This window comes from Amblyomma mixtum, chromosome 2 (genome assembly GCF_055824585.1).
Source record: "Amblyomma mixtum isolate Tamu chromosome 2, ASM5582458v1, whole genome shotgun sequence".
NCBI classification, from domain to species: Eukaryota; Metazoa; Arthropoda; class Arachnida; order Ixodida; family Ixodidae; genus Amblyomma; species Amblyomma mixtum.
The window spans coordinates 36,559,463-36,586,989 of record NC_143013.1 but is presented as its reverse complement, the minus strand read 5'-3'; the positions used below and the strand labels follow the sequence as shown (position 1 = coordinate 36,586,989).

Genomic DNA, 27,527 nt, shown 5'->3' with positions numbered 1-27,527 from the left:
AACATTGGCAAGGTTATGAGGAGAGAAAAGGTGCGATAACACTCTGGAACGCGACCCTGGTCGCGTTCAGCGTTGCGAGGAGGAAAAAGTTATGAGTGTAGTGTCGCTGTTGTTCCGGCCAGCAAGGCAAAATTGGCGCTCACTGACTGTTATATCTGAAGCATGACCCAAGATTGACAGACTGTGGACGCGCTGTCGCGGTTCGTGAATTGCAAGGCCAGCCATTGTATTTTTTTATCTTGAAGGAGTCGACATCACTTTCCTGGAAAACATTTTATTGCGAAAAGTAGCGTCGATGTACACTGAGAGGGCCGAAAATAACACTCAAGATCGTATTTGCACACTTGGAAGCTTCTCCTCTTGCCCTTTCTATCAGGCCATCGGCCGTCCTCATAACAAACTTTCATCAAACCGGTCGAAGCTAGCAGTATCCTACCGCCGAATACAATGCGGATGATGTTTCTTATTGGTTAAATTTTCTTACTGTCCGCAAGGCCGGTGAAGTACACCTCCCTGAATCCCGCCACATTTTTGGAAAAGTGCACCGATCTATAACACTGGCAGCTAAACATCTGTGTTCCATGTTATGCTTACTGCAAGAAGTTTAGTTTTGTTTTACAGGAAAATATAGACAAGTGGGAACACGTAAGGGCACTAAAATTGATTTACCAAGATGTGTCTCGCGCTGATAAGCGATATTCGTTCGACTGTTTCTTCTTTTCTTTTTCTTCACTGAGCATGGCATGGCTTCATTTCAGCAGCCAAAGAGGGCTTCTTCACTTGAAGGCCATTCTATTTTCCTTGCTTCGTAAAAAGTTTGAGCGATGATACCCAGACAATGAAGGTTATAGGAGTCTGAAAGTTCAATGAGAGAAATTAAAGAAAGAAACGAGTTGAACATCAAGGAATGTTACTTGCGTCGTCGCACTTTTTTTTTGCACTTGGTTTGGTTTATGGGGATTTAACGTCCCTAAGCGACTCAGGTTTTGCCTTTCACAATGGCGACTGCGTAATCTCCAACAATGACAATAAAAACAACACCAAATTTTGTTGTCGGATAAAGAGATGTCCTATCTTACATCGGGCACGCCGGATGTCTGAAAGAACGTGCCAGCTATCACTCGTTGGTAATGTTCTTGTAAGCATGCGCCGCAGGTGATTACCATGAGTATAAAATTGTTTTTCGCATGAAATAGAATCAATTGAAAGTAAGCGCTTTGTATGTCTTTCCTTTTCTGTCGTCCTTGTCCTTTTGAGCGCTTTCACTGTCAAGATGGAAAACCAACTCGCCCACTCAATTCCATTATTCAACACCAAAAAGAGGGATCAGTGACAGAAGCAGAGAAAACAAAGATATAAACTTAGGCTGTACTGATTTTTTGATGGTTTCTTCTAAGATTCTTGGTCGAAATGAATTATCTTTTTCAAAATGCATGGTCCCAGGGCCTATAGTTCTGTAACGAAGTCGAAGGACTGCTGACATTGTTATTGCAAGGTTGACACTAACTGCACATTAACGCCACTAATCATACCTCTCATGGCGACTTACCAGCATCAGCAATAGAAAAAACATGAACGTTGTGGCTTTCCGGTACCCGTAGGCGTCCATCAGCTGTCCAGCTATTGGATCTGTGACGATGGAGCTGTAGACGAGAGTACAGTGGTTTCGCACAATTTGTCCAAATGTTCAGAATTTTCGAATAACAAATACGTTATTCTTATCTTCGATTCACTTAACGAAATAAATAGTTTATGTGGAAAAATTTGTGCTTGAGTTAGTTGGTGCGTGATACAAGAGAACTGCAACAGACAAATAGACGCCACACAGGGAAGAACACATGTACTATCACGATGGAAAGAAACGCGAACGGAGCGGAGCCTAGGCGCTCTGCTGTTCGCATTTCTTTTAAACATGTCTTTACTTCAGTGGTAGCAAAGAGATGCCATAGTTTTCAGTGGTCAATTCTAGACTACTCTAACATCTTTTTTCTTACCACCCAGGTAAAAGCGCGATGAAAAGAAAATCGAACACCGGAGCGCGTTGGCGCCGCGTTGTTCGCGTCTCTTTCCATCGTGACAGTACAATAGGCTGACGCATGTTGGCTGACAGGAGGTTGAAGTGTGTCAACACACCTGCAGCGTCGTGTACGTGGGTTCTTTCCTGTGCGGCGCCTATTTGTCGGCTGTAGTTCTCTTGTATATAGTTTATGTCCAAAGTTACTCGAAAATAGTAAAGTTTTTTCTCAAGTTCTTGAATAACTGCCAAAAGTTTCAATAAGGCTCACCGCAGTTTTCTTCGACGACTGTTTTAAAAACATGGCCTACTCCGATATGACACAAGATGTTGCAGCTATCGGTCTGCGGTAGATGGAGGGATTAGCATCTCGACGGTTTCATTCGTCTGGTAGCGTTCATAAAAGTCATGCATGGCCTCTCAAAATTAGACGAAATGGCTGAGTTTAGGCAGGTTCCGCAAGCCTGGCGTTGAATAACGGAACCCATGGCTCACACGCAGCACTCACCTCTCTCACCTACAGAGATGTGGGGCTAGTTTATTCGATGCTTTCATTAGTGGCAAAAGGTAATTGTCCTATAAGTGTGACACGATGGTCATAGAGTCAATATTTTGACTCCTTTTAGCCCACTCTCTAGGCAAGGTCAGTTACTGCCCATGAGGCAAAGCAAAATGAGGTGATTGACGCCCTGAATGAGTAGTTTTCTAGCATGGGTGTGGCAGCAGAGCTGTTTTGTTTTCAAACGGCAACACTAGCTACAACGCAAGTGCTCTCAGCAGCAACAACGTCGGGTTCCAGCAGTACTGAAGGAATACAAATACTTGCGCTAATGTGTAGTGAAATCATCCCAAAGTTATAAGCAAAATTTAATATATGTGTTGTCCCGCGACTGTAAAACGAAACGACGCATCAAACAGAACAAACAATATTAATTTTACACGCATGTTACGACGTTACATAGAGTACGTAGAGAGAGATAGAGAAAAGCGAACAGACGTATTTCAAACAATTCGGCGGAAGCCTTTTTTTGTACCTTCTATTAGAAAGGGATGAACATTACACAGTAATATAGTTTGATAGCGTAGTGTTTGGGTGCCGTACGTCGTACGAGACCTATTCCCCCCCCCCCCCCCCCCCCCCCGCCGATCCTCCGCTTGAAGGTCAAATGTGGCCTCCTGGTGACCTTGGCTCCTGCTAGGCCAGTAAAGAGTTCGCTTTAATACATTGTTAAAGATCACAGGTGCAGTTTAAAGGGATTAACACTCTAATGCTTCCAAAGAACTCTTTGTTAAGCTTTTAGACGGTAAAAGTAACTGAGCTGCTCCCGACTGCAGGGCTGATATTTTTTCCATGTCACTTTGTTTCAAGTGCCCTAGAGAAGCAAACAGTAACTGATACGAGGATGGATATGGAAGGATTACAACTGCCTTTTCAGCAAGAAAGGTAAAAGATAACAAAGGCGATACAGCATCCCGATAGCTCTTGTTTTCTGAACACGGATGCTGTCAGTGTGGTTGGTCCAGGCTAGGTTTTTACGAAATTATATTCCTTTCAACGATTAGGAATTTTCAGGTTCACGCTTACAGGAACCGAAGGGAAGCCTACTATCATAATCTATTGGATTGTTTTGTTTTATAAAAAGCATAAACTTTGTTTTTTTTTCTCGTTTAAGTCAAATCTTTTTTTAGCTTAGCCATGTAGTACGCTCATATAGCCACACGTTAAAAGCAATTTGAAGTTCTTTAAGGTTGATAACAAAAAAAAAAATACATTTCCATTGTCTGGGTACAGTACTGCATCACCAGATTGAGGACTGGTTACACTATCAATCGTCTGAATTAGGAAGAGGAAAGGGCCTAATGTCCACCATTGTGAAACATCTTATTTTTTTTTTTCTTTGTGTAGGTTAGATTTGTAGCCATGCAGGGACGCAAATGCGGAAACTCAGTGTAACTGCACACAAGTTGAAGTGTACGCACCTAATACTGCATATTTCGAATCTTCTTAGCGAAATGTCGTGTTTGATGGAGTCGAATGATTTTCGAAAATCTAAAAATATTGCAGTGGTGTAGAGATTGTTCTAAATATTTAGCGCACTGTTATCAATTATGTACTAATAATCGTACAGGTAGCGAACACTAGTAAAAAAATTGACTCGTATTCTATTCGCTTTGGAAACAATTTCTTCTCACTCCTCTGCTTGGAATCAATAACTACGCTTCAAAACTGAATCAACAAATATTGTAATTGCTTTTGTTTGGGAGCCTTCACCAGTATAATTTATTGTTCGCAAGACAGACAATATTTTACGTATGGCAGGAACTTCAGTAGCGCTAATTCTGTGTTTGTTTAGAGCACACTAAATGTGCAAGGAAACGTTATGGTATAACAATTACAAATAGGAGCAATCGAAGTTGAGATGTCAAACGATATTCATCGAGATCACTGCGCCGAAAATCACTTGAAGAACTACGCGATTTGGGAAAGAAACATTACATCGGTGCTTCACGATAGGTGCTAAGATTCCAGGTGCGTTAGCTCTTGTCAAAACGTGCTTCGAGAATGAACATAATTGGTGCCGAATGTAGAACTACAGTAATAATTTCGCACTTTATGCGCACCATGAGACACCACAAAAGAAGTGCGCCTATGATGAAAAGCAAGAAACCATTTAATTTGCTCCTTACCCGGAAACCAGGAATGTGAACACTGTGCTTGACACAAATCCATGAGTGTGAATGTCATCTGGATACCCCAACTGCCTGAAAGCGTTGACAGAATGGATAATCAGCGTTTCACGCAAAACTTTCTCGTTTCAATAACTACTGCAGTTCAACGTACGAAACGACGTTGCATCACGCCACAGTGGACAGCCGCTTGATTAAGCTTCCTGTAGCACATTTATTTATACAATAAATATTCCTGGGTTGAAATATGAAACATCCCATCAGTTGCCTGAATGTCAAGCTTTGAAATGCAACGTGAGTGTTCAAATAGAGAACTTGACGCGATATACTGTCGAAGCGCGTGTCACGTCATCTCAATCAATTCCACTTTGCTTTCTTAATAGCACCTAATTTATAAATCAAATTGCGTCACTGTTTGCTATGATGCCTGAAGTGTAAACAACTGACCAGCATTTTAATGCCACGCCAGTGGTAAAGACTAACAGCTCCGTTGTATTCACTGATAAAGATGACTCACGTGGCTCGCTGGAGAGCTTGCTGATAGGGACACACGAACAGAGACGCCGTGCCCAATCCAATCAGTACCTGAGAAGTGTAAACGAGTCCTAAGTTGCTGCGTGAAACCAGAGAGAAAAAACGCGTTTAGTAGTAAAAATACAAAGAACACGCCTAATTCAAACTAAACGTGCGTTTAATTCTGGCACCACCAGTACATTACTTTTTTGCCAATGACATCTATGATGCTTTGGAGTACACTGTGATTTCCCGGCCACCAACAATAATCGGCGTCTCACGGTAATTGCTGTCATCGTAGAATGCACCTCTGCCACAAAATGCGGCGCTTCACAAAAAACCTGCACTGGAGATTGTATACTAGCAGTTACCGCGTATTTCGTCTTGCGTACACTTTAGAGCACATGGTTCTACGTGGACAGATAAATGTTTGGTCTTTTCTTAATTTGTTCGCTACGGAGTTCACTTGCTCGCTAATGGTATGGGACGCAGAAACAACGCCTACACCTGACGGCATTAGCATGTAAGTGCAAAGCAGATGGCGTAGACAGAAGAAAAAAAGCCGTGGATGCAAGTGCTGCACCTCCTTTCTATCTGTTCTGTCTGTGTTGAGCCCCAACTAGCCCCCTGTCTGAGTCAAACAATTAGCTCATGCTCCTGGGAATCCCGTTATTGAGAAGACCTGTTTAAGCAGAGGCACCCTCAAGAACAATTTGAAAGAACTCGACTTAGCAAGCAGCGCTTACTGGTTTCATCTAACGGCCAAGCAATTTGGGCGTATGATATCTGCCTTGAAGTATGTAAGAGCCTACATATCGAGAATTAGCTACCTGCAAAGGATCTTCTTTTTTTCCTCCTGCAACTCAAGTTGACGAGTAGTTCGGCGAATTTCTTTTTTGGATCTCTTTTCCTTTTGACTCATTCCAGGTGACTGATGAGCAGTGAGATGAAAATGTGCGCCCCTAGCGGCGAATTAGTTTACCTTTCGTAATAGTTTTTCAACAAATCCATTCCCGCTTGGCGTTAGAAAAAGCAATGCTCATTTTAATGATCTGGCAATGGCAACGCCATAGAGACTGGGCCGTATTTAGCAGGCAAATGCATTGCGAACAGACCACCTGCAAATCCATGATGGGCGAGGGAACTTGGATGGAGTGAATAGCGATAATACCGTTTTAAATGGATGAGCTGTATTGGTCCTATGACGAGATATGCAGACAGCGTAAGTAGATGCCCAACAAAGGCGTAAAATGCCACGATCTGCAATGCGTGAAAACAAAAGAACACATATTATTGAAGCATTGTCTTTACATAGGAAAATAGGGCTGCCTAGCTGGTATAAATGCTACATAATGAAAATGTGATTCTGCGGGATACTGGCATGAGGTAGCTAATGCCTAACATCTGAGCTTTCGAAAAAGGACTTTTTTGAGTGTTCCCAAAAAATCTTTTCAAGCTCCACACAATACACTGATACGACAGCGACTGAGATACTGATATCAGTGAGTGTGTATGTTCTTTATCCTAATACCTGGAATATGCAAGCTTCAAAATTTTCGCATACGTCTTCAAAGCGAATAGCTGGCTTCCAACATCGAATATAACATAGAATAATGAAGCACGGGTGGGTTTAATTAATGGAGTTTACATTCTGAGTAAATATTTTGGATGAACCAATTAGAACGGTCACAGAAGAACGCAAAAAGTTCGCGGCTCTGAATATTAAGACCAAATGTTGAAACACTATGACCTGATTCGTGGGAATAAACTATGTATATCTTTTTAAACCGTACTCGCTAAAATCTCTGCAGCAGTGCACGACAGAAATAGCAGGTTTGAGCACCACAAATATTATTTACAAAAGTAAAATCTTAAATCATACAGAGATTAAACGTTATAAAATTATCACACTCTGTCATACACAGATGCCAGTTCTTTTTCGTGGCCAAATAGGATGCTTTCTTTAAGAGCAGTGACAGTTTTGCTCGCCAGTACAACCGTTCTTTCACATGAACCTTAGGTAGAAGTAATCGCTATCTGAGCTTTGCCAGGTTACGTCGGAAGTAATTCATGGTTCATTCCTAGTCGCATAGGTCACGATTTCGCCTCAGAAGAGTTTCCCTCGAACATGTAATAGGAGCCGTTTTCTATAAGCTGTTCATTTTCCATTGCCCATACCGCGTCCATTCGGTCCTCTGTCAGTGGTCACTCAGAAAAACCTGTTGCCGACCCCCAATAACCCAACCGCCCTATTCGAATACTCTAAATCTAAGATTGAGATATTCGAATTATATATGGGATACTCGGACACTTATGGTGGGGAAATAAAAGCAGTCTCACCTCCGAATCTGATAAAAAGTTTTCTTGTCAATGTTTCAGTACTTAATATACGTTATAGGCTTCAGTTTAGAATGCAAAACTAAAAAAAAATATCATTAAAAATTTTTTTAATCATGCGTCAGTGTATTTCCAATTATGAAAATGGGTTTCATGCTTTCAGTGAACGTCATCTCTTACAAATACTATTTAACCTCAAAGGGATTATCATGCCAAAAATAAGAGCTTAAAAAAACCGTTTGACTGCTACCTGAAAGTGACAAAAAGTAGCGGCAAGTATGCAGCCGACGACGTAACTCGCGTGCTGAACAGCAAACACCGTTCCTCTGATAGTCACACTGGTCCCGAACTGTAAAGAAATGGTGGAGTTAGAAAGCGGGGTTTGTTCGAGGGCTCGTTTTTTTTTTCGTTTTGTCGATAATTTCTGACTTTCAATAACGATATGTACCAAGTAGGAACAGGCAGAATGTGTTCTAATATGTCCAATTTCATGACCACCATTCGTACTAAAAATGTGAAAAACGTTATGTGTAGAGAAACGGACATACACTCAGAGCCTCTCTGTGTGTGTCTCTGCTTGTTGTTCCTGCGCACTATTCGAGGGCGTATTTAGGGCAACAAAACCACGAGAGAGGATATGAAGAATGTTTCATGTGTGTTGCATGGCTGTATATATACTGATAACGTCACAGTTCATGATGCAGGCATGTAATATCAGCAGTATATTATCCCCGGACCATAATGAATTTCTCTTCAACTACGAAGCTTCTTAAGAAGCTGTTTAGCTTTCCTTTGTAGCTGCATGGCTGCTCTCGGATATATTTGAATAAGGAATTGCCCACTCATTACAAATTTACTCTAACTCAAGTGATTCTTCAAACTCAATAGACAAATTGTCACCCATATTTACTTGCGAATTAATGTATTTTAGCGTTTTTTTCATTGCTAAGATAAGATAACTTGACATGTATTGATGGACATCGCGTCATCGCCCACACACTCGTCCACACTGTTCGGGCCTCACTGTTAAAAGCTCGTTGCTCACAGTCCTATATCCGCTCTGACAGGTAGTATCTCTAAGAGATTTAGTTCGACGTCAGCATAATGTGAAAAAAAAACGCTGAGACCATTTTGCAACATGAAACCAATTGAGCCGTAGCAATAGTTCAATTGGTAGATCACCAGATGCGAAATTCGGAGGTCGTGGGTTTGGATTCAACGGGCTATATGTGTTGTTTTTCTTCCTGTTTCTAATCAATTATCTTTCAGCAATAAAATCTTTACACTATTAACATCGCTTTGATTAAACCCGCGAAGATAAAAATAAAGAGAAACATTGCCCTTTGCTACTTGGTTTCGGTGACTGTTGGCTTTCATCGTGTATACACTATGTATATGATATGGGCTAGGTTGCGTTCGTGCACGCCATCACGACCGTAGCGGCAAGAGTAGCACCTGGTACTGGCTGTATGAAGTTGGGCAGTACCACTAACATCTCTGTTGCTAATAAATCACGAACTTGGGAAAATTGGGTATTTTGTGCTTCGTAACAGCCCATTGAATATGTTTGGCTTGCGCATCTCGTTCACTGAAAAAGTTATACAAATGTAAAGTACAGAGACGGACTTCTTCGGCATGCGTTAGATCACCGCGGTAAGAAGACCTCTTCAGGAAATGTCAAAACGTGCGGAGAAGAAATGCGCGTAGGACTTATCGGGGATTGACAATGTTATAGAGCCTTGCAGCATCTTGCAGCGAGGAAAAAGAAATGAAAGCCGCTGACTACAAAACAATCATAGGAAAAGCTTGCTTGAAATGACAATGAGCGGAAGTTATCAGAGAGTACTGGTAGTGAGTTTCCTAGAATATTCGGTGGATCAAATCCGTGTTAACAATTGTCTATAAATAAAATGGCTGCTTCGCAGAGTGGAATGGTAGTGTGACTGGATGAGCTAAGTAGTAACCTTTATGCTCCGTATGTGCTACTCCTTGTTAAGATTTCATTAGCTTCTAATTCCTCTAGGCTACGCATAATCGGTGATAATTTCTATAGGATGTCTTAAAGACCCTCGAAACGCGAATATAAGACGGGGCAGGCATGCATTGCAACGGTATATACGTCGATAGTGGGCATTTTAGTAAGTCCAAGTGCTGTGGTATGCTCTAAAATGATCACTTACAGGTTATGACAACCTGTTTTGTGAGTATATGAACGGCTGAAAGAACTTTGAATACTGGGAGTAAAAATCGATCGTTATCATCAGGTTTACTTACCTCTTCCAAGCTAGGCTGGAGAGTCGGCTCGTTGAATCCTGAGACAACCCACACTGTCATGAGAGCAATAATGTGAGCTAGAAATAAGAGGTCACCCAAGAGCCGAGAATACTTTAGCTTTGTGACGTCCACCCCTGAGTCTAGCGTCTCCGGGACTGTAGAAGAAGCAAAAGACAACAGTAGCAGTTATTTTGTCATGACGATCTTGCTAATTTATCAAACATGTGTAATTACACTTACCCGCATTTATTACTCTCGCGAGCTTCGCGTTGAAGGGAAATGAGATCATAAGAATAGCCGACATGACAAAAAAAGGAAGTGGATACGCCCACACCTGCAGGCGGAATTGGGAAGAAAGATGAACGGTTATTAACATCACAGAAGTTTCCTTTTTTTTTTTAAGTGGCATTGCGGAAGTACTACATAAAATGGCTTAAATCTGAGTAGCTATTTTCATCACGCTGTGAAACACTACATGCCTGCTCGTGTTAGTTTCTACAGGCCACTCATAACTGAGCCACAGTAAGTTTATGCTAACCAACAGTGACAGGAAGGCAAATTTTAAATAATGCAGGTGCTTGTATGTCATTACGCATTAATACAGAAAAGAGAACCACTTACTGTGTAAGTACCTGCCACTGCGTTGGAATAATTCAAAGCAGCAATGTTTTATTTTATGCAAACACTGAAATTGAGAAGCTAAATAACATAATTAATTCCTTTGTGCACTTCGCATTCCATGTCTTGAGGAACTGCGAGGTTTTTGGTAATAAGTAGAGTATTAATAATCGGCGCTGTTTTCACTTCCGCGTTTCATTAGTTGAAAGAAAAAGAAATGGATTGTAGCCTCACTTAGACGCGATCAGTGAAGCTTGTAATAAAATTATAACAGCTATCAAGTCGCGCAAAAAAAGGTACTTCCGTAATAAAATAATTTCACTTACGTCAATAAGTTTTCCTCCAAGGGCGGATCCAATCATATTCCCTGTTCCCCAAGAAATCTCTAAAGCGGCCTGCGATATTTTCGCGCGATTGTGGTTACAGTTCATCACAGCCATTGAACCAGTTCAGGCAAACCAATTTGTTTTTAAAATGCGCAAACGTCTTTAAAGGAAGCAAGTCTTTTTTTGCAGCAAAAAGTATCTATTGCGGTTCCTTACCGGCTTCGGCAAAAAAATTTACGTATCTAATATCGGTTCCTCCGAGTAAACTTTAGGGAGGTATTTCGCAGCAAGAAAATAACGCAATAAAATGTAATACTGTTATACTACAGGTGCACACAAGATCACGTCTTTTTCGACTATTTCCTGATTTCTGATAAAAGGGTATGCATGAAGATTGCGGCAGCTCGCACACTTACTATTATCAGGCCAGGGCTTTTCCGAAACTGGTGAGTTACGACTGAGAAGAGGCTGACGAAGTACAATCCAATGGTGAAGCCTCCAAGCAGTACCACGACGAGTGAAATGAAGAACAGCGATTGACTGCCAGACGTCCAGTATAGAGACCTGCGCGAGTAAGAGGCAGTACCTAAGGATACTAGTCCGGTCATGCCTGTTAGGAAGCTCTGTCTATAGATTGATTAAATAATACTGATATCAAGACTTACCTAAAGATTATATCTGTCCCGACTAGACAAATTATGCAGCTGAGTATGCATCGGCAGTTAAAAGCAAAGCTTGTTGTGTAGTGTTTGAAAAAAAAAAAAACAGGCAGCCAGAAAGAAAAGAAATTTGTGCCTTGCAGCTTTGTAGTGGACATAGTCGGCTAGAATGCTCCTATGTCTGAGATGAGCTCTCAGTGATGATAATGACTACTTTTCTACTTCTATTCGATAGCGGTAAGACGGGAGATCGCCGTATAATAAAGCGCTTGCGCTCATCCAGCAGCCTTACGAAGATCAGTTCGTAGGTAATTGATTTTCACCGTCCCGAAGCCGCTGGTACGGTATGATGAAGTGCTCTGCGCTCAGTTTTGACCTCGGAGGGTTCTTTAGCGTGCTCGGGCATTGCACAGCACACGGGAGTCTTCGCGTTTCGTCGCCATTGAACTGGAGCCGCCGCAGCCGTGATTTCATTCCGCGGCCTTGGGCGCATGAGCCACCAATGAGCCACGGCTACCGGTTAGACGGAAAAAAAAAAAAGGTGGATAATCAGTTCTGCTTTTCTTGTTGGTACATGGTGGGCTTGAGAATCTGAGACATAAAAAAAGCACTTTTTCAAAAAGTCAGGGTGCGCACCAAGAGAACGCGTGCATCGGTGCTGTCAACTTAATTATGCGAAATCAAATTTGCAGTCTTTAGCAAATAGCGACTTACCCAAACGAAACGGAGAACAAAAATACTCCTCCTTGTCCTATCAGATAACACGTCTGTGGAGACGTCCACTGCAGCTGAAACATAAATGCGGGATAGAGGAATCTGTGAGAATGATATGACAGAGCATGTGGGCTAGTGACTAACGACACAACTGGCGCTCTCAAACTTCTTAAACTGCCCTGTTCTTGAATACCGTAAAATTTGTGATGCAACCGCGGAACGGCACGGGGCCAAAGGAAGAGAAGGGACGAGACACTGCTCTGCTATTTTGGACATTCTAATACTGAGAATCAGACTAAGAAGTATGTTCGACAACATACGGCAGTTAAAATGCTTGGTGACTTCAGCATGTGTTTGGAATGGAGATGAAAATTATATCAACGATGGCGAGGTCAAGGAGGATCGCCAAATAGGTAAGAGCAGGAAGATCGCCTGACAGGCAGAATTTAATGGTTTTCTCGCACAACCACAGGTGGCAATAGCTGTTTGTTCAAGCGCTGATTAGGCTCGTGGTAAAGGATGTACGCGGCTCATCGAAGGAGCAGTGTACACGAAAAACATCCCGTTGCGAAAGAGACAATTGCCTGAGCTCGCAGACGACAAAAACAAGAACAAGTTTTTAGTTAAGACGTGTCACAGACGCCATTATATAAATTCAGCTCACGCTTCAGGCCTGCCGTTCCGCTACAGCGTGCGGAACGTTTCCCTTTCTTAACGTGAAATGCTATTTAGTGTTACTTTTTTATAACGATGTGCAAAGTAAAGCCTTTTGTAAGGCACTCATCCCCTCTATAACGCTTTTTTGCGATTTGGAACGTTTTAAATCGTTCACTGCGTCGTGGGTCACAAGTAGGTCCCTTCGTGTAATCATGCTGTACGGCTACGAGTACTGAGTCGGAGGGTGAAGCCGTAGGGCTGCTCAGGTTTTTCAAAAAGCGAGCACAAAGCCCGCGTGCCAGGTCGCTATTGCCATCTGTTGGCAGTTCCTAAAAGTTTCTTTAGCTTGTGTCTGGCTCACTGGTGGGTCATGCCGCGCCCAAGAAAACTTATGGCTGGCCCACCAGCAGGCCATGAAGCACAGGGATTAGCGCTTCGAAAACCGCTGCCACAGTGAACGTGTTAATAAACCAATGAGCGAATAAAGTAACGAACACGCATTTAACATAAATTCATAACACGTTGCCGCAGCTATCTGAGACCAAAGAGAGGAGTGACGTTTCATACTAGAAGTTTCGTTTCAGGAAGAGCGTCCTCGGTGCAACGCTAATGGTGCAACTATTTGGTTGGTTGTGAGTGCCGGCAAATACTAAAAGCACTGCCATGAAGAAGGAAAACGCTGCAGAGAAAAACGCCTGTGCGGGCACGCTCGTATTTGCTGCTTTTTCTTATGGTGTTCTTCGGCATACCAGGAACTTTGAATTTCCTTGAAGCGAGCATCTTCTGCGTAAGCGCCAGTTTCTTGACTATTTTTGTTTTTGAAAGAATAGCAAAATCGAAGGAATTTCGTACCATTCTGTCTCCGAGTACAGAGGCCAGGAACATCGCCGCTTTGAAAGATGAAAAGACCAGCCCACATTTGTATCCTGCAACTCCTCTTTGCGATGCCTGCGTAGGTGTTCGTGAAAAGAAATAAGTAAACAAAATATTTTGTAACACAGTCTGCAGGCTAGTTAGTTTTCAGTTAATGGTTTAGTTGGTTTGGTTCATGGGGTTTAACGCTCCAAAGCGACTCAGGCTGTGAGGGACGCCGTAGTGGAGGGCTCCGGACAATTTCGACCACCTGGGGTTGTTTAACGTGCACTGACATCACACAGTACACAGTTTTTAGTTAATAAATTACAGATTCCGACAGCAATCAAACATGCGAGAAAACAGCCAAGCAGTAGACATCGTGCTTACGCAGTGTGTTTAGCCATAAAATGCTACATTTCAGGCTGTTAGGCATAAAAGAAAACAGCATAACACTAAACATTGCGCTCACAGAAAAAGCGCATGCAGTTAGCCTCAGACATTTTTGCAATATGCTTGAAATTAATTAAAATTTCTCTTTCTATATTTTTTTTCGTATAAATCATTGAAGAGCAGGATTCATGGCTTTGGCAACCGCACTATAAATTATAATCTGGCATTTGCCATCCTAACTCTCTGTTTTGCTGTAGAAAGGGGAAAAATTTAAACACATATTGGTCAATTGGCGTTCACAGGCATTCCGCGAAGTCTTTTGCTTCGTTACTATTCAGGCGGGCTGGCGCTTGGAGGAATGCCGATCGAAGCTATTGCCTTGTGCCATCGAGTGTCGTTATTTAAAGAGTTCCATGGGAAAACTTCCAATGAAATGGGTGAGACTTCATTCATGAAATAGGCTTTCTCTTTTCATATGCTGTTCATATACAAGGTTGGTCAAATGTTTAGGGGAATCCCCCAAGGTGGAGTAAATTTGTAATAAGGGAGTAATTACTCATTGGCATCCACACAAGCGCAGCCATACGGCTACAAATGAAAGCTATACAGCTTTCTCAGAAACTTCATAGTTAAAGAAAAATTCGTCCTTGTCCGGGGTTCGAACCCGGGACCACCGCTTCACCGGAGCAGTCGCTCTACCAACTGAGCTAACCGGGACGGCAAGCTTATGGTAGGGCGAGAGCGAATTGATCAATAACTCGAAGTGGGAACAGTGTTGGTCAAATGTTTCCCACTTCGACTTATTGATCAATTCGCACTCGCCCTACCATAAGCTTGCCGTCCCGGTTAGCTCAGTTGGTAGAGCGACTGCTCCGGTGAAGCAGTGGTCCCGGGTTCGAACCCCGGACCCGCACGAATTTTTCTTTAACTACGCAGTTTCTGAGAAAGCTGTATAGCTTTCCTTTGTAGCCGTATGGCTGCGCTTGGGTGGATGCCAATGAGTAATTACTCCCTTATTTCATTACAAGGTGTTTCCCGCATGTCTACAAGTACATAAATTTTAAGAAATAATATTTTGGAATTAAAAATATGGCTTTTGTGGCACGATGTTGCCAGGGATGACGGATACCTAAAACCGGTGAATCATCTTAACTAGTAAGCTGGTTAACTAATTCTCAATAATTAACTTTGTAACTGTAAGAGTTAGGCACCTGGTTCCGATTAGGTATGTGTAGCCGGTGTATACGGTCCACTCTGTTGTACCCCTTTTTCACCGTTGCAGACAAGAATATTTGCAATGTCAAGCTTACAATGTATTTTTTGCCATGCAGAAATATGTGCTTTCGGAACGTGAAATTTGATGATATTTGGGTTGGAATATCTGCCTACGACGCGCGTGACTGCTTCCGCAAGTAAAAAAAAAATCACTATTAAACAAACTATTGTAACAGAAACAACAGCGAGTGTAGGTGGGATATTGATTTTGTTCAATGCACGTTGTAAAGAAAATATCGACCGTTTGTGTGCACTAACCGGCCGACGGTCAAAATACTCGTCTTTTTTTTTCTGTTGCGCATATAATTACCAGCTCTGTTCATTTATTATATAGTGGCTATTAAGATTTCTGCTACACCTTATTTATGGAACTATTTATACGCCGAAAAGAACAATGGAGCATTGAGCGAAATTTGACCAACATGTGTGCGATATTCTAAACTATTTAAATGAAAGATTTTGCCCCATTTAAACTCGCATTTTCTTCACAAGGGCAAAGACAGGAAACGAATTCATTCCAGAGTGGATTTCAGAGTGCTTGCTTAGCGAGTTTTAAAGCTGCGATTACACACTGCTAGAGCCTCTGATCTGAGGTCACACTCTAAATGTGCCAGGCCACTGCGCGCCTCTTAAGAGCAAGGGTAAGCCCCATATTTCCTATGTATTTTCAGGCATATTTAAGGCTCGTCTTCTCAACAACTTCATCGGCTAGGTCAGTCAGGTTTTATATTTCAATCCCAATTTTCTTTTCCTTTGACTCACGTACAATTGCTGTTTTTCGATATTCACAGTTCTGTGATTTTTTTTTTCTTTTCTGAAACTATGACTTTTTCCTTCATTCACGGAATAGAACTGATTCATTCACACTAGTTGAGTAGCTTTGCATTTCTATGTAGGCAAAGCTTAAAAAAAAAGAAACAATCAGCCGTACATCTCATGTCTTTCTAATAATTAGACGAGTGTTGCAAAAACTATAATTTGGGACATCTCAGGTCAAAAACGCGACATTTTAAATCAATATTTTGGGAGAAGCAGCATGCGCCAGTGCCACTTATACGCTTCTTTGCTTGTCAGTTTACTCTTGTAGCCTCCTTTGTGATCTGTTGTGCTCCTTTCTCAGCAAAGAACCTTCGATGACGTTCCACATCACGCTACCATATCGGGATGTAGCACTCCGGTAATATCCCAGATTCCTCGAGATATCACTCGTGATATGAGATGAGGTTAACTCGGGTCACACTGCCGTCACTGAATATGAACTCCGCGTCTAAATGGTAATTAATAGATTGAAATTCGAAAGAAGGCATTTGATAATCAGAGAAAACGAAAAGTTTGACATTTCATCAATTTAGCCTACCCTTTGGCCTCAAACGGTTCAAGCTGCGTATCACTTTTTAGCGGCGTATGGTTGCTCCTACTCTGCACAGCCTTTGTCAAAGATAAAAACAAAAAGGGATTTGCTTCTGGACCTTATTTGGCGCATTATTATGCATCGTCATCATTGCGAATCTTTTTAAGGTGAGCGGAAGTCTCATGCCCACTCCTCCTACAGTTAAGAGTTCCACGGTTGCGGTGAGATTTCATCGCATGACTTCGAAGCGAATCTTTTTGGACTCTTTGACAACGGCTGCATTCCAATGTAGCCAGTGTCGCAACCGTCACTACTGCCTATCTTTGGTTCTTTTACAGACATGTTGCCGTTTGAATAACACTACGGCGCTCCTCTACGAGAGCACAAACTGGTCAGTAATCATTAACTTTTTTACTGTGGCAATGCGTGCCATAGTTTGCTATACAGTATGTGAATGAAAAAGGGTTGTAACTGTTGCAAATGGTGAAAGAAGGTACATGAATGACTGCCGTGAAAGTTTTAACTTTTGATAGTGTGCTTTAAGGTACTTCAAGAGAATTCTAAGCTTAGTTCACGGTTGCACTTACCAGTAACGGGAAAAACGTCTGCGTTATTCCTTGGAGAGCTGAAATCCATATCTCCGTGTGCACAAGGGGAACAATCCAGACATAAAGTTTCCACGCTGGCTGAGCGACCTTACTCTTTTCCTTAGCTTCGTGAACGTGAGGTTTGCGATGCATTTCAACCGTCCCATAAAACACCGGTGGTCCACTGTCGGCCGTCATTTCGCAAATTCTCTTGTAGCATTGGCACTACTCCGCCCTTTTAAGGAAAAGAAGATTTGAGAGCTTTGGAATAGAGGTGTGTTCGTTCTGTTTTCCAGATACGAACTAGGCCACCTGAAATTTTGGGGCTCACACTAGGGGTGATAGAGCCTTCAAGCCAGTGGAAATGGGGTGACAGGACATGCTGTTTGCCTGTCATAGTCGAGGAGCCTTTGTTCGGTCGCTTGAGCGAGTGTTAGCGAACAATGCAGGTAAACATAGCATGCTGCGCATTACAGGATGCCATAGTTGGCGCGTGCAGACCACCGGCACTGCCGCCCTTGAAAGCTGAGAGTTACGTCTCTTCTCCTCGCTGACTCAGCTCGGATTCAGAATAGCATACTTGCAGCAAAAGCAAGAATTCTCGGTGCTCCCCGCTTTATTGCCCGTCTGCGGATGTGCATGTGGGTATTGTGAACGCATTTGCTTCTGCGGCTTGTTTTTTTTAAACACAGAAATGAAGATGGGCAGTATAAATGACTGAAAAAATATAATGCAAGACAGCTTTAATTCAGTATAGCATAGTGATGTTACGAAAAGTTGCCCCCTACTTAATGTAAAAATGATGACTAATAACTTTCAAGATCAGCGCATTGGAAAGCTGCGGATATTTTAATCCATACAAAAAAAGAGAAATGACACCACAATTGAGTCTATTCAGCATTTTTCAGTCACTATTCACTTTGATCAGCTTGCTTGCCCACGAAATTGCTTCCTAAATAGGTTTTTCTTTCCTTTTCTGATATTTTTATGAGTCTCTCAAACATAGCATTAATTTATGCAATTTTCAACCTAAAACACAGCATTCAGAATAGCCGCGCGTTGATGTATTGAATCAGATTGCCATCAGCAAGCAGCCCTTGAACCTTGCGCATGCAGCTCATTTGTGCCTCGCCAGTACACAAACGCACAGGCTCATATGGTCAACCACGTACAGTGCAAATAACAAAAAAAACACAGATATAAACAAAAAAGCGACTTTCCGCGTACTAGGCAGAACGCTGTACCGAGATATAAGTGCGGTTAATCTTTGGAAGACCCCTACCTGAGATGAGATTCGTCGCATATGCTAGGACAGGCCATAAACACTGCCAGCCGCACTTTTTGGATCACTTTCCGTGGCTTCTTTAGGGCGGCGTACCTCCGCTCTTCTTCATCAGCCTTAGAGAGGCATTCTGCCACTTTCTCGCGCGTAATGTTACTACTCGACAACGGCAACATTATGCACGAGAAGGCAGACCGAACACTACTGCCGACCAGTCGAGCTCACTTCATTGCTCCGACGTCAATCCCGCGTCGAGTTTCAGATTATGAAGGCAATTGATGACTCACAAATCATACAACGCTACCAATCAGTTGCAGCACTGCTGCCCCCGAGCACATGGGCATGGTTAAAGTGTGCATGGCTGCTGGAGGGGGAGACGTATATTGTTCGCTGCCTCGCTGCGATGCGCGAGCGCTTTAATGGTTTAGGGTAGGCCCTACACGTTCCATGTAATTTGAGGCGTATTTAAGACCCGTTTTTCCAGCACTTGCATGATCTCGCTGAATCAGGTTACTTTTATTTTATCCGCATATTGTCTTCTGTTGAGTGAACAATAATGGTTGTTTCGCAACAAATATTTGCAGTTTTGTCATGTTTTGTCCCGCGTCACTATTAATTTTATTGGTATTCTCCTACAACAAAACACTCACTGAAAACTCCTACTGCGCAGGTGGGTACTAATAAAGTTCCGTATACAGTCCTGACCACTTATAACGGCCGCAGTTATAACGAACGCTTGCTCATTATAAACCAGGGCAGTGCTACCATCAAAATATGCATGAGGGCAATAGAACTGCGTCTCAGATACAACGAACAAACGTGGCGGCTTAACTCGGCTAAAACACACGAGGAGGTGCCGTAAACTCGGCCCCGCAGTCGAGAAAGTGGCGAGGAGATGTAAGAGCGTTTCCAGGCGACCATGACACCCTCCCCCTGCTCTGGTCAAAGGCACCTCAAGCTTTTGCGTTAACGTCGTACTGTGCACGAGGAGGAATAGCCGCGACTGGCAGCGACCCTTTGTCATCGGTAAATCTCGCGCACTGCGGTACTTTCTTTATGTTTTCATACGTTACATTCCGAATGCAAATGCCTGGATAACGCGTGGCTTTTTGTTCGCTCGATTTGCTCGCTGTGCGGTTTGTTTAGTTTGACCATCACATATCGAAAAAAAATACGAGCTCCAACTCGTGCTTGATAAACATGCAACGCACCATGTGCTGCCTTCTCTGGCTGTAGTGGCAATGTTATTCTGGCCGCCAAATGCCAAATGCAAGATCCAGCAACCGAGCATGGGCGTCACTCGCGTGCTCAAGATGTCCAATCGTCGGCGCATCATCTAGCTCCTGCTTATCGCAGTTCACTCAACAGATGGCGATGTTCCGATTCGGATACCTTTGCTCGCTACTTTGGAAATGATTAAGACCAAGCAAATGGGACAACAGTGCTAATACTAGCCAATGCTAATAATGTGCTAGTTGCTGGAAAACAAGCCTCATGACATGCAGGAGTGGTTTGGGCGAACATTTGGGCACAAAAGAGTCGTCCGTCATCTGGCTCCGATGACACACTCCAAGTGCCTCGGTCCTTTGAACACAGCACGTGACAGGTGTCCCTATTGTTGGCCGACATGTGGCAGTATGCGGCCCACACAGCCTTACCATAGTCTCCAACCAAAAGAAAAAAAATACGCTTTCGAAAGAACCCTACAGGAATGAAGAAATAGCTTGCCGCACACGAGTTGAGAAACGCGCAGAGTTCAGGAAAGCGTACAGGCAAAACGTAAGTGGATTTCTAGCTTTGCCTGACTGCTGTTAGGCAATCAGCTTACCTAAGAAAAATTCCAAGTTTTGCTTTCGACGTCATTTTTTTTTTTTATGCCAGACATGCGAGTGAGTAAGAGCTCTACAGAACTGTGGCATACTCGTTTGACAGTTGATTTCGAAATACTAGCTGTTCGTGCTCTACTCAAGGGCAGAGGAGCATTTGAGTCTCTGATTTATGTTCAGGAAGGTTTTGGGCAATCGGTATTTATAGAAAATCAGATTTTTTTTTTTCACAGTTTTACCCTACCTTTTTTTTTACAGGACTACAGAAATTAGAGTTAGGATAGCTCACCACACTTCTTCGACTGGTTCACAACTCACTGCTCTTCGTGTCGCCATTGAATTCATCAGTCAGCAGCGCCCTCAACGTTGGTCTATTTTCACCGATTCCAAAGCTGTCCTCTAAGGCTTACAAGCTGCTCTTCGCTGTGGAGCCCATGAACAACTGGTCTCAGAAATTCGACAACTACATCACTCTGCCATCAGCAAGGGGCATGCCATTATCTACCAATGGCTACCGGGGCACAGCGACATAGCAGGCAATCACCGCGCGGATGAGGTCGCGCGAACTGCTCACCACGACGGCGATTTTGTGTCGATGCCCATTTCGAGATAAGACGCAGCGGGCAGGCTTCGCGCACTTGCGCGGGCCATCACGCTTGCCGCGTGGAATTCCGGCTAATTTTGCAATTCACGCTTAAAATCCATGGGCCCAGATCTGAAACTCCGGCTTCCATGAGGCCTACCACGACGTGAAGAAATTTAACTGTGTCGCCTCTGGCTTGGTGTAGCTTTCACCAACCTTACTCTTTCTTAATCGGTATGGCTAATAGCCCTGCAGCTGCCATCTGCGGGTATGACGAGACTATAACCCTCATACTTTGTGACTGCCCTGCCTACAGCGCCGAAAGGCAGCCTCTCAGCCGTGCGCTGGAGCGCCTAGATCCACGCCCACTGACTGACGGAAATGAAGATTCTCAGCCACTGGCCGCGGTGATCGTCGGCGGTGAAGGCCTCCAAGGTACTGCTCCGCTTCTTGCGAACTTCTGGCATGCACGATAGGCTGTGACTTCAACGAACACTGACTTTTTATAGTGACTTCAATTTTGTGCTACTCTCTTTTCGCTTTCATTTTTATCCCCTCACTCCCTTCCCCCCCGTGTAGGGTAGCAAACCGATTATTCTTCCGGTTAACCTCCCTGCCTTTCCTCTTCTACCTCCTCCTCGTCTTCCTCTCAGGCAGGTTACTGGCTCCGCACCGGCAAGGGTTCGTATCCAGATTGAAACGCGCAGGTAGTTTTCTATGAAGAAACGTTGTCGCCTTTCATGTATCCTGAAAGCCCATGAGCTCACCGTAATGGAGTTGTCTGACGCTGGACATTGTGGATATCTATAGCAGGTGTATCAGGGATGCCTGCCACTAATTTTTAAATAATAGGCTCTTTGAGCAGCATATATACATAATAAAAATGCCGCCGCGGTGGCTCAGCGGTTATGGTGCTCGGCTGCTGACCCGAAAGACGCGGGTTCGATCCCGGCCGCGGCGGCTAGAATTTCTTTGGAGGAGAAATTCTAGAGGCCCGTGTACTGTGCGATGTCAGTGCACGTTAAAGAACCCCAGGTGGTCGAAATTTCCGGAGCCCTCCACTACGGCGTCTCTCATAGCCTTAGTCGCTTTGGGACGTTAAACCCCAATAAACCAAACCAAACTAAACCAAACATAATAAAACATAATAAAACAAATATTGGCAGACAAAAAAAACAGGTAAATAGCGTGAACTAGTAAGGTGGTTAACTAATTTTTGTAGAATATGTTTCTAATTATTACAGCTTGGCGCCTGGTTGCAATTAGAGATTTGTAGCTGACCGTTAATAATAAAGCCACACCAGTTTTTAGAATTTTAATAACGCGAGTACTGTCGGCGCTGTGGCTGAGAAAATTTGCTATTTCATACCAAAAGACGGGCGCAAAGTAACGCCCTCAAGCAAACGCCACTCCATGACGCAATTGCCCCGTTACTTTCTCTGTCTCGACTGCAGTGCAGTGCAGTGCTCACTACTACTAATGCACGTAAGTTTTATTGCGATAGCAATACTAGTTGCACTTTCAGCCCGTCGCGTAGCGAGGCCGGTAGCTACCAATGACCTTTAGAATGACCCCCTGCTGTGACGTCATGCCATCTGCCGCAAAAAATTCAGGAGGCACTTTGTTGACCTAAAGTGCGGTGAGGCGAAAGCCTTATGCGCGGTGTTGCTGCTTGTGTCACTGATGTGTGGTTAAGATGTTAAACTTCGCCTCTAAGAGCGGAATGCGACAGCGTCTTGCAACGCTGCCAGGGAGTCTATAGAACGCCGTCGCCCGTTCGGTTCTACGCCTTGCTCGTCGGTAAATTGGTTTTTGAGGAAAGGAAATGTACCTGTCTCGCATATCTCGGTGGACACCTGAAACTCGCCGTACCGAGAAGGGAGGAAGATGCGAGTGAACGAAGACACCGTATTCACTAGACGCGCCTTTGTTCATTCCAAAGCATCGAGCAGGCATGGCGGAGTGGTTAGCGTGCTCGTATCGCACTCCGGAGACCGGGGTTCGATTCCTGAACTCGACGAATTTCCTACTCGGTTTTATTTATTTATCTGGAAGGTTAATTAGGCTAATGACTAGGAAGGTTGATTAGGCTAATTGGGTAATTAAGCAATGAACTAAACTCACTGCCACTTACTTGGAGCATCACTATACGATCCCTTTAATTGGTTGCATGGTTACTATCCAAAGTACATTTGGCCCCGTTTAAAATTCGCGCACTGTGATGTCATGACCGTTTTTTGACCGATCGAAAAGCGTGACATTTCTGTCGACAGCTCCTGCTTACAACGATGAGGCATTAAAGTCTTCCGCCTTAAAAGCCAGGGGCCCAACTCGCGCCGTCGCGTAGCGAAGCCGCAGCTACCAAGCGCGGCCTAACTCCCGCTCATGCCGCGCGCGGCGCGCTTAGCGGCCTGACGTCATGCCATCTGCCGCAAGGACCTTAGCAAAACCGGGCGCGCAGCGCGCCGGCGGCCAGACGTTGCAATGCCGCCTACCGCGAAGGCATCGCGCTGAACGGGTGGTGGCGTTCCTCCCTTCCTGTACGGTGCGGTTCGGGTGTCCACCCAGATGACAGAGAATTAGTGCGTAATTTCCTTTCCTCAAAAACTGTAGCGTTCAAAGGGCAAGGCATCGCGCCGTACGGGTGGTGGCGTTTCGTGGACTGCCTGGCAGCGCTACAACACGCTGTCGCGTTCCGCTCCTAAAGGCGAACCTTAAGCGTCATTAACTAACTTTGATAACATAACCCTTACTAAGAGCACCACCAAGACACACCACCAGCCAACCTAGGCGCAGCCAGGGGAAATTGCTTTCGCAATTACCGGGCTTAAACAAGCTAAGCCTCAGCCAATTTTTTCGTTACACATGCGCTGCGAAATGGCATCTCTGTTTTCGACTCGCCGTGGTGCCGTCGCGCGAAGGATAAGAAGCGAATAGGCGATCGTCGAAACAGTTTTGCTGCGTTCCGTTTTGTGTGTATTCTCGCTGGAAAGTCCACACATTGTCATTTTGTCGTTTAGCGAGGAAACCGCAAGATGTGCTCCCCAAAGAAAATTATTGATTAAAACTCTGAGCACTGGAAAAAAATGGTAGCCGCGACCGTCGTCGCTTGTTCGGACCATTTCGCTCGGGCAGCTTCTTCCTTCCCAGTAATCGTCAACTTTGAAATCACTCATTTAATGTCTCACTATTGTACTGTAATAGCGGTTTCATTTTCTAGGCGCGCTGTAATGGGCAACTGAACTTGTCCTGGAGCTTTCGGTAGTATGTACCGTTGTTTTTACGTTGATGTAATTTATGCTTGCGCTTAACGGCAGCCCGTAATCTCACTCAGCGGGGCAGTATGTTTATGCGACGGTGCACGCACACTGGGCCGACGTAATGGGTAGCAAGTAGACGATGAGATGAAAAATTACGAGGAACTTTAGCGGCTAAAGTGGTGAAAGGCGAAAGCCTGAGTGCTGCATTCTGCTACGCGATTGTTCACTTCCCATTCTGTTGGTGCATTAATTAGCTGCCAATTAATGACGCTTAATCTTTGCCTTTAGGAGTGGAACGCGACAGCGTGTTGTAGCGCTGCCAGGGAGTCCACGGAACGCCACCACCCGTTCGGCGCGATGCGTTGCCCTTTGAACGCAACGCTTTTTGAGGAAAGGGAATGGCGCGGCAATTCTCTGTCATCTCGGTGGACACCCGAATTGCACCGTACAGGAAGGGAGGAAGTGGAGTGAAAGAAGAAAAAGAAATAAAGGCCGTAATGAAGAAAATGAAAATTGTATTTGAGGAAAGGAAATTACGCAGTAACTGTCACATATCTCGGTGGACTCCAGTCGAAAATTGTATTTGAGGAAAGGAAATTGCGCAGTAACTGTCACACATATTTCGCAGGACACCCATCAAAATTCGCGCGCAGTGACGTCACGACTAATTCGACCAATCTGAAACGCGGACAAATTTGCTAACACGTCTTGGTCACGACAGTGTGAGCCATTTAAAGACTTTCGCCTTAATAGAGGAGCCGATGTAAATTTAATCACTAGATGATGGCTCCAGGATTTATCTTTGTCTTGATTTATCACCATCCGACCCCCCCCCCCCCCCCCCCCCACCCTGCGCCTCCTGTCTTCCTTTAAATCCACTCTTGTTTGACGCCTACAAGAGGAAGTGGCAAGCTGTCCACGCATCATGCTTCTATGCCATCTGCGCTTCCAGAGCTCACACCAGAGGCTGTCGGTCATTGGACGCTGACAGACCGTTTAAATCAATATGAGCGCAACATTACCTTCTCTTCTATAAGCAGTTGCTTACTTTATTTTGCTGTATCACGCATGCTGCAGTTTTTCTATTAGTTGTCCGCTTGTTCCGCGGATTAGAGCCGAAGCGGCTCGGCCCCCACAGAAGGCAGCAATACTTGGTTTCGGAATTACCGGTGTCAGTGCGTGGCTTGCAGAACTGCAGATTTACAGCGACCGCAGCAAGTTAGCCGTTTCTCTTGCCATAATTTCATGCTGCTCTAATGGCGCAACCGTAGCCTGCTGCACAGGAACGCAGCGTCTCGTCAATAAAGCGGCCGAAGTCAAAAGTGAAAGTTTATCTATGTGCTGGCAGTTCAGTTGAAACCGCAAAGCGACTTGCTTGTACCAGTGAATACTGACGCAAACAGGGATTTGCACCTTTAGAAAAAGCCGGTAGTGCATGCGCACTGGCGTCCCAACACGTCGGGCTCTGTCAAGAGAATTTTTTCTTGAGAGTGAAATCTCGACGACAACTCTATAACAGCACTCACTGCCTACATGCAGAAATGTTGGGAGGCGGGTGAGATTCCTAAGCAGTGGAAGTCGGCTAAGGTGGTACTTATTCCTAAACCGGGGAAACCTTTGTCGATCGAGAATCTAAGGCCTATATCCCTAACCTCCTGTGCAGGGAAATTGATGGAGCATGTAGTGCAGACACGTCTCAACAACTACATGGAAGACCACCATCTTTATCCTATCTCCATGGTGGGATTCAGGTCTCATCTCTCAACGCAGGACGTGATGCTGCAACTAAAACATGAAATTCTGGACTCACAAACGCGGGACGCGAAGGTCATTCTGAGTCTTGACCTGGCGAAGGCTTTCGATAACGTCACGCACAAGGCGATCCTGGATAATCTCAGCCTCCTGGGAGTAGGCCCGAAAACCTACAACTGTGTTAAAAATTTCCTTTCCGACAGAGTGGCCCAAATTAACTTCGGGGAAAGTAAATCAGACTACATAGAGCTAGGTAGCAAGGGGACCCCGCAGGGATCTGTACTGTCCCCGCTTCTTTTCAACGTGGCCATGATCGGGCTTCCTAGCAAACTAGCAGCGATTGAAGGTCTCAGTCATTGCATGTATGCGGCTGACATTACTATGTGGATTGGCAAAGGAACTGACGGTCAAATAGAGGAGACTCTCCAAATGGCCATAGGAGAAGTTGAAAAGTATGTAAATGATAGGGGGCTTAGGTGCTCCTCGCAAAAATCGGAAATGCTTTTTTACCAACCAAAGAGGAAATCACGGTCGGATCCCCCGCGGATATCTCTTAAGGCTCAGGGACTCGATATCCCGACGGTGGACAGGATTAGAGTCTTAGGGCTGTACATTCAAAACAACGGTTTCAATGGAGAAGCAATAAAGAAGTTGGAGATATGCGCGCAACAGACTATGCGGCTCATCCGCAGAATCGCAAATAGGCGCTATGGCATGAAAGAAACGAATCTAATCAGATTAGTTCAAGCCTTTGTAATAAGTAAGATTGCTTACGTAGCTCCTTTCCTTAATCTCAAGGTAGCGGAGAAGTCCAAGCTGGAAGGGATCATTCGCAGAAGTGTGAAGCAGGCGCTGGGTTTACCAATTCGGACCCCCACCGCAAAACTTTTAGAACTAGGTCTTCATAACACATTGGATGAAATTGTGGAAGGCGTGACAGTCTCGCAGTACGAAAGGCTTTCGGGAAGCGTTACAGGCAGGCAAATCCTCGCGAAACTAGGAATAAATTACGAGAGTTAGCGAGGTCCGAAAGTGGACATGCTTAAGAGCGTGCGCGATAGGCTAATGATCCCACCACTACCGAAAAACATGCATCCCGTCCACCACAAGGATCGCAGAGAGAAACGGGCTGAAGCCCTCGGCAAATGTTTCAAAAACTATCCGATAGAAGACGTGGCCTACGTGGACGCAGCTAATTGCGGGAGGGGGAGAATGGTGATAGCGGTAGCTAGCGCCGAGACATATCTCCGAGCCGGCGCTTCGATCACGACGGACAGTCCCGAAATTGCAGAAGAAGCCGCCATCGCACTTGCAATAGTGGGCACGGATGCGTCAATGATAGTCAGTGACTCAAAGGTAGCAGTGATGAACTTTGCCAAGGGGAGGGTCTCCCCTCTGACGAACGGAATCCTGCGGACTGCAAGGGACGACCGCAAAATTCGCATAGTCTGGACACCTGCACACGCATCCCTGGCTGGAAATGAAGCAGCTCACGAACTGGCTCGAGGTCTTGCTTTCCGAGCCAGTGGCCATACCGAGGGCTTCGCAGACAGGGATCGTCTTGTA

General features: G+C 44.4%; 1 protein-coding gene across 3 annotated transcripts; it reads right to left on the bottom strand.

Moving 5' to 3' along the window:
* Nucleotides 1–258: 258 nt before the first annotated feature.
* On the bottom strand, nucleotides 259–17,764 carry LOC149358989 (MFS-type transporter SLC18B1-like). Of its 3 annotated transcripts, none has more exons than XR_016288747.1 (13): nucleotides 17,259–17,764; nucleotides 13,653–13,748; nucleotides 12,144–12,217; nucleotides 11,187–11,334; nucleotides 10,771–10,839; nucleotides 10,067–10,160; nucleotides 9,827–9,981; nucleotides 7,803–7,901; nucleotides 6,387–6,475; nucleotides 5,220–5,315; nucleotides 4,703–4,773; nucleotides 1,550–1,643; nucleotides 259–855 (listed from the first exon to the last, which is right to left on the bottom strand). XR_016288747.1 is itself a non-coding variant. In XM_089571162.1 (13 exons), exons 1-13 carry the CDS (start codon nucleotides 17,454–17,456, stop codon nucleotides 793–795), a joined length of 1,350 nt encoding a protein of 449 aa, XP_089427288.1. In that variant the 5' UTR covers nucleotides 17,457–17,764; the 3' UTR covers nucleotides 259–792. The 3 variants fall into 3 exon arrangements, 2 of the variants coding, with proteins under 2 accessions (XP_089427288.1, XP_089427289.1); XM_089571162.1 differs by having other exon boundaries at nucleotides 4,703–4,777; XM_089571163.1 differs by lacking the exon at nucleotides 10,771–10,839 and having other exon boundaries at nucleotides 4,703–4,777.
* Nucleotides 17,765–27,527: the final 9,763 nt, after the last annotated feature.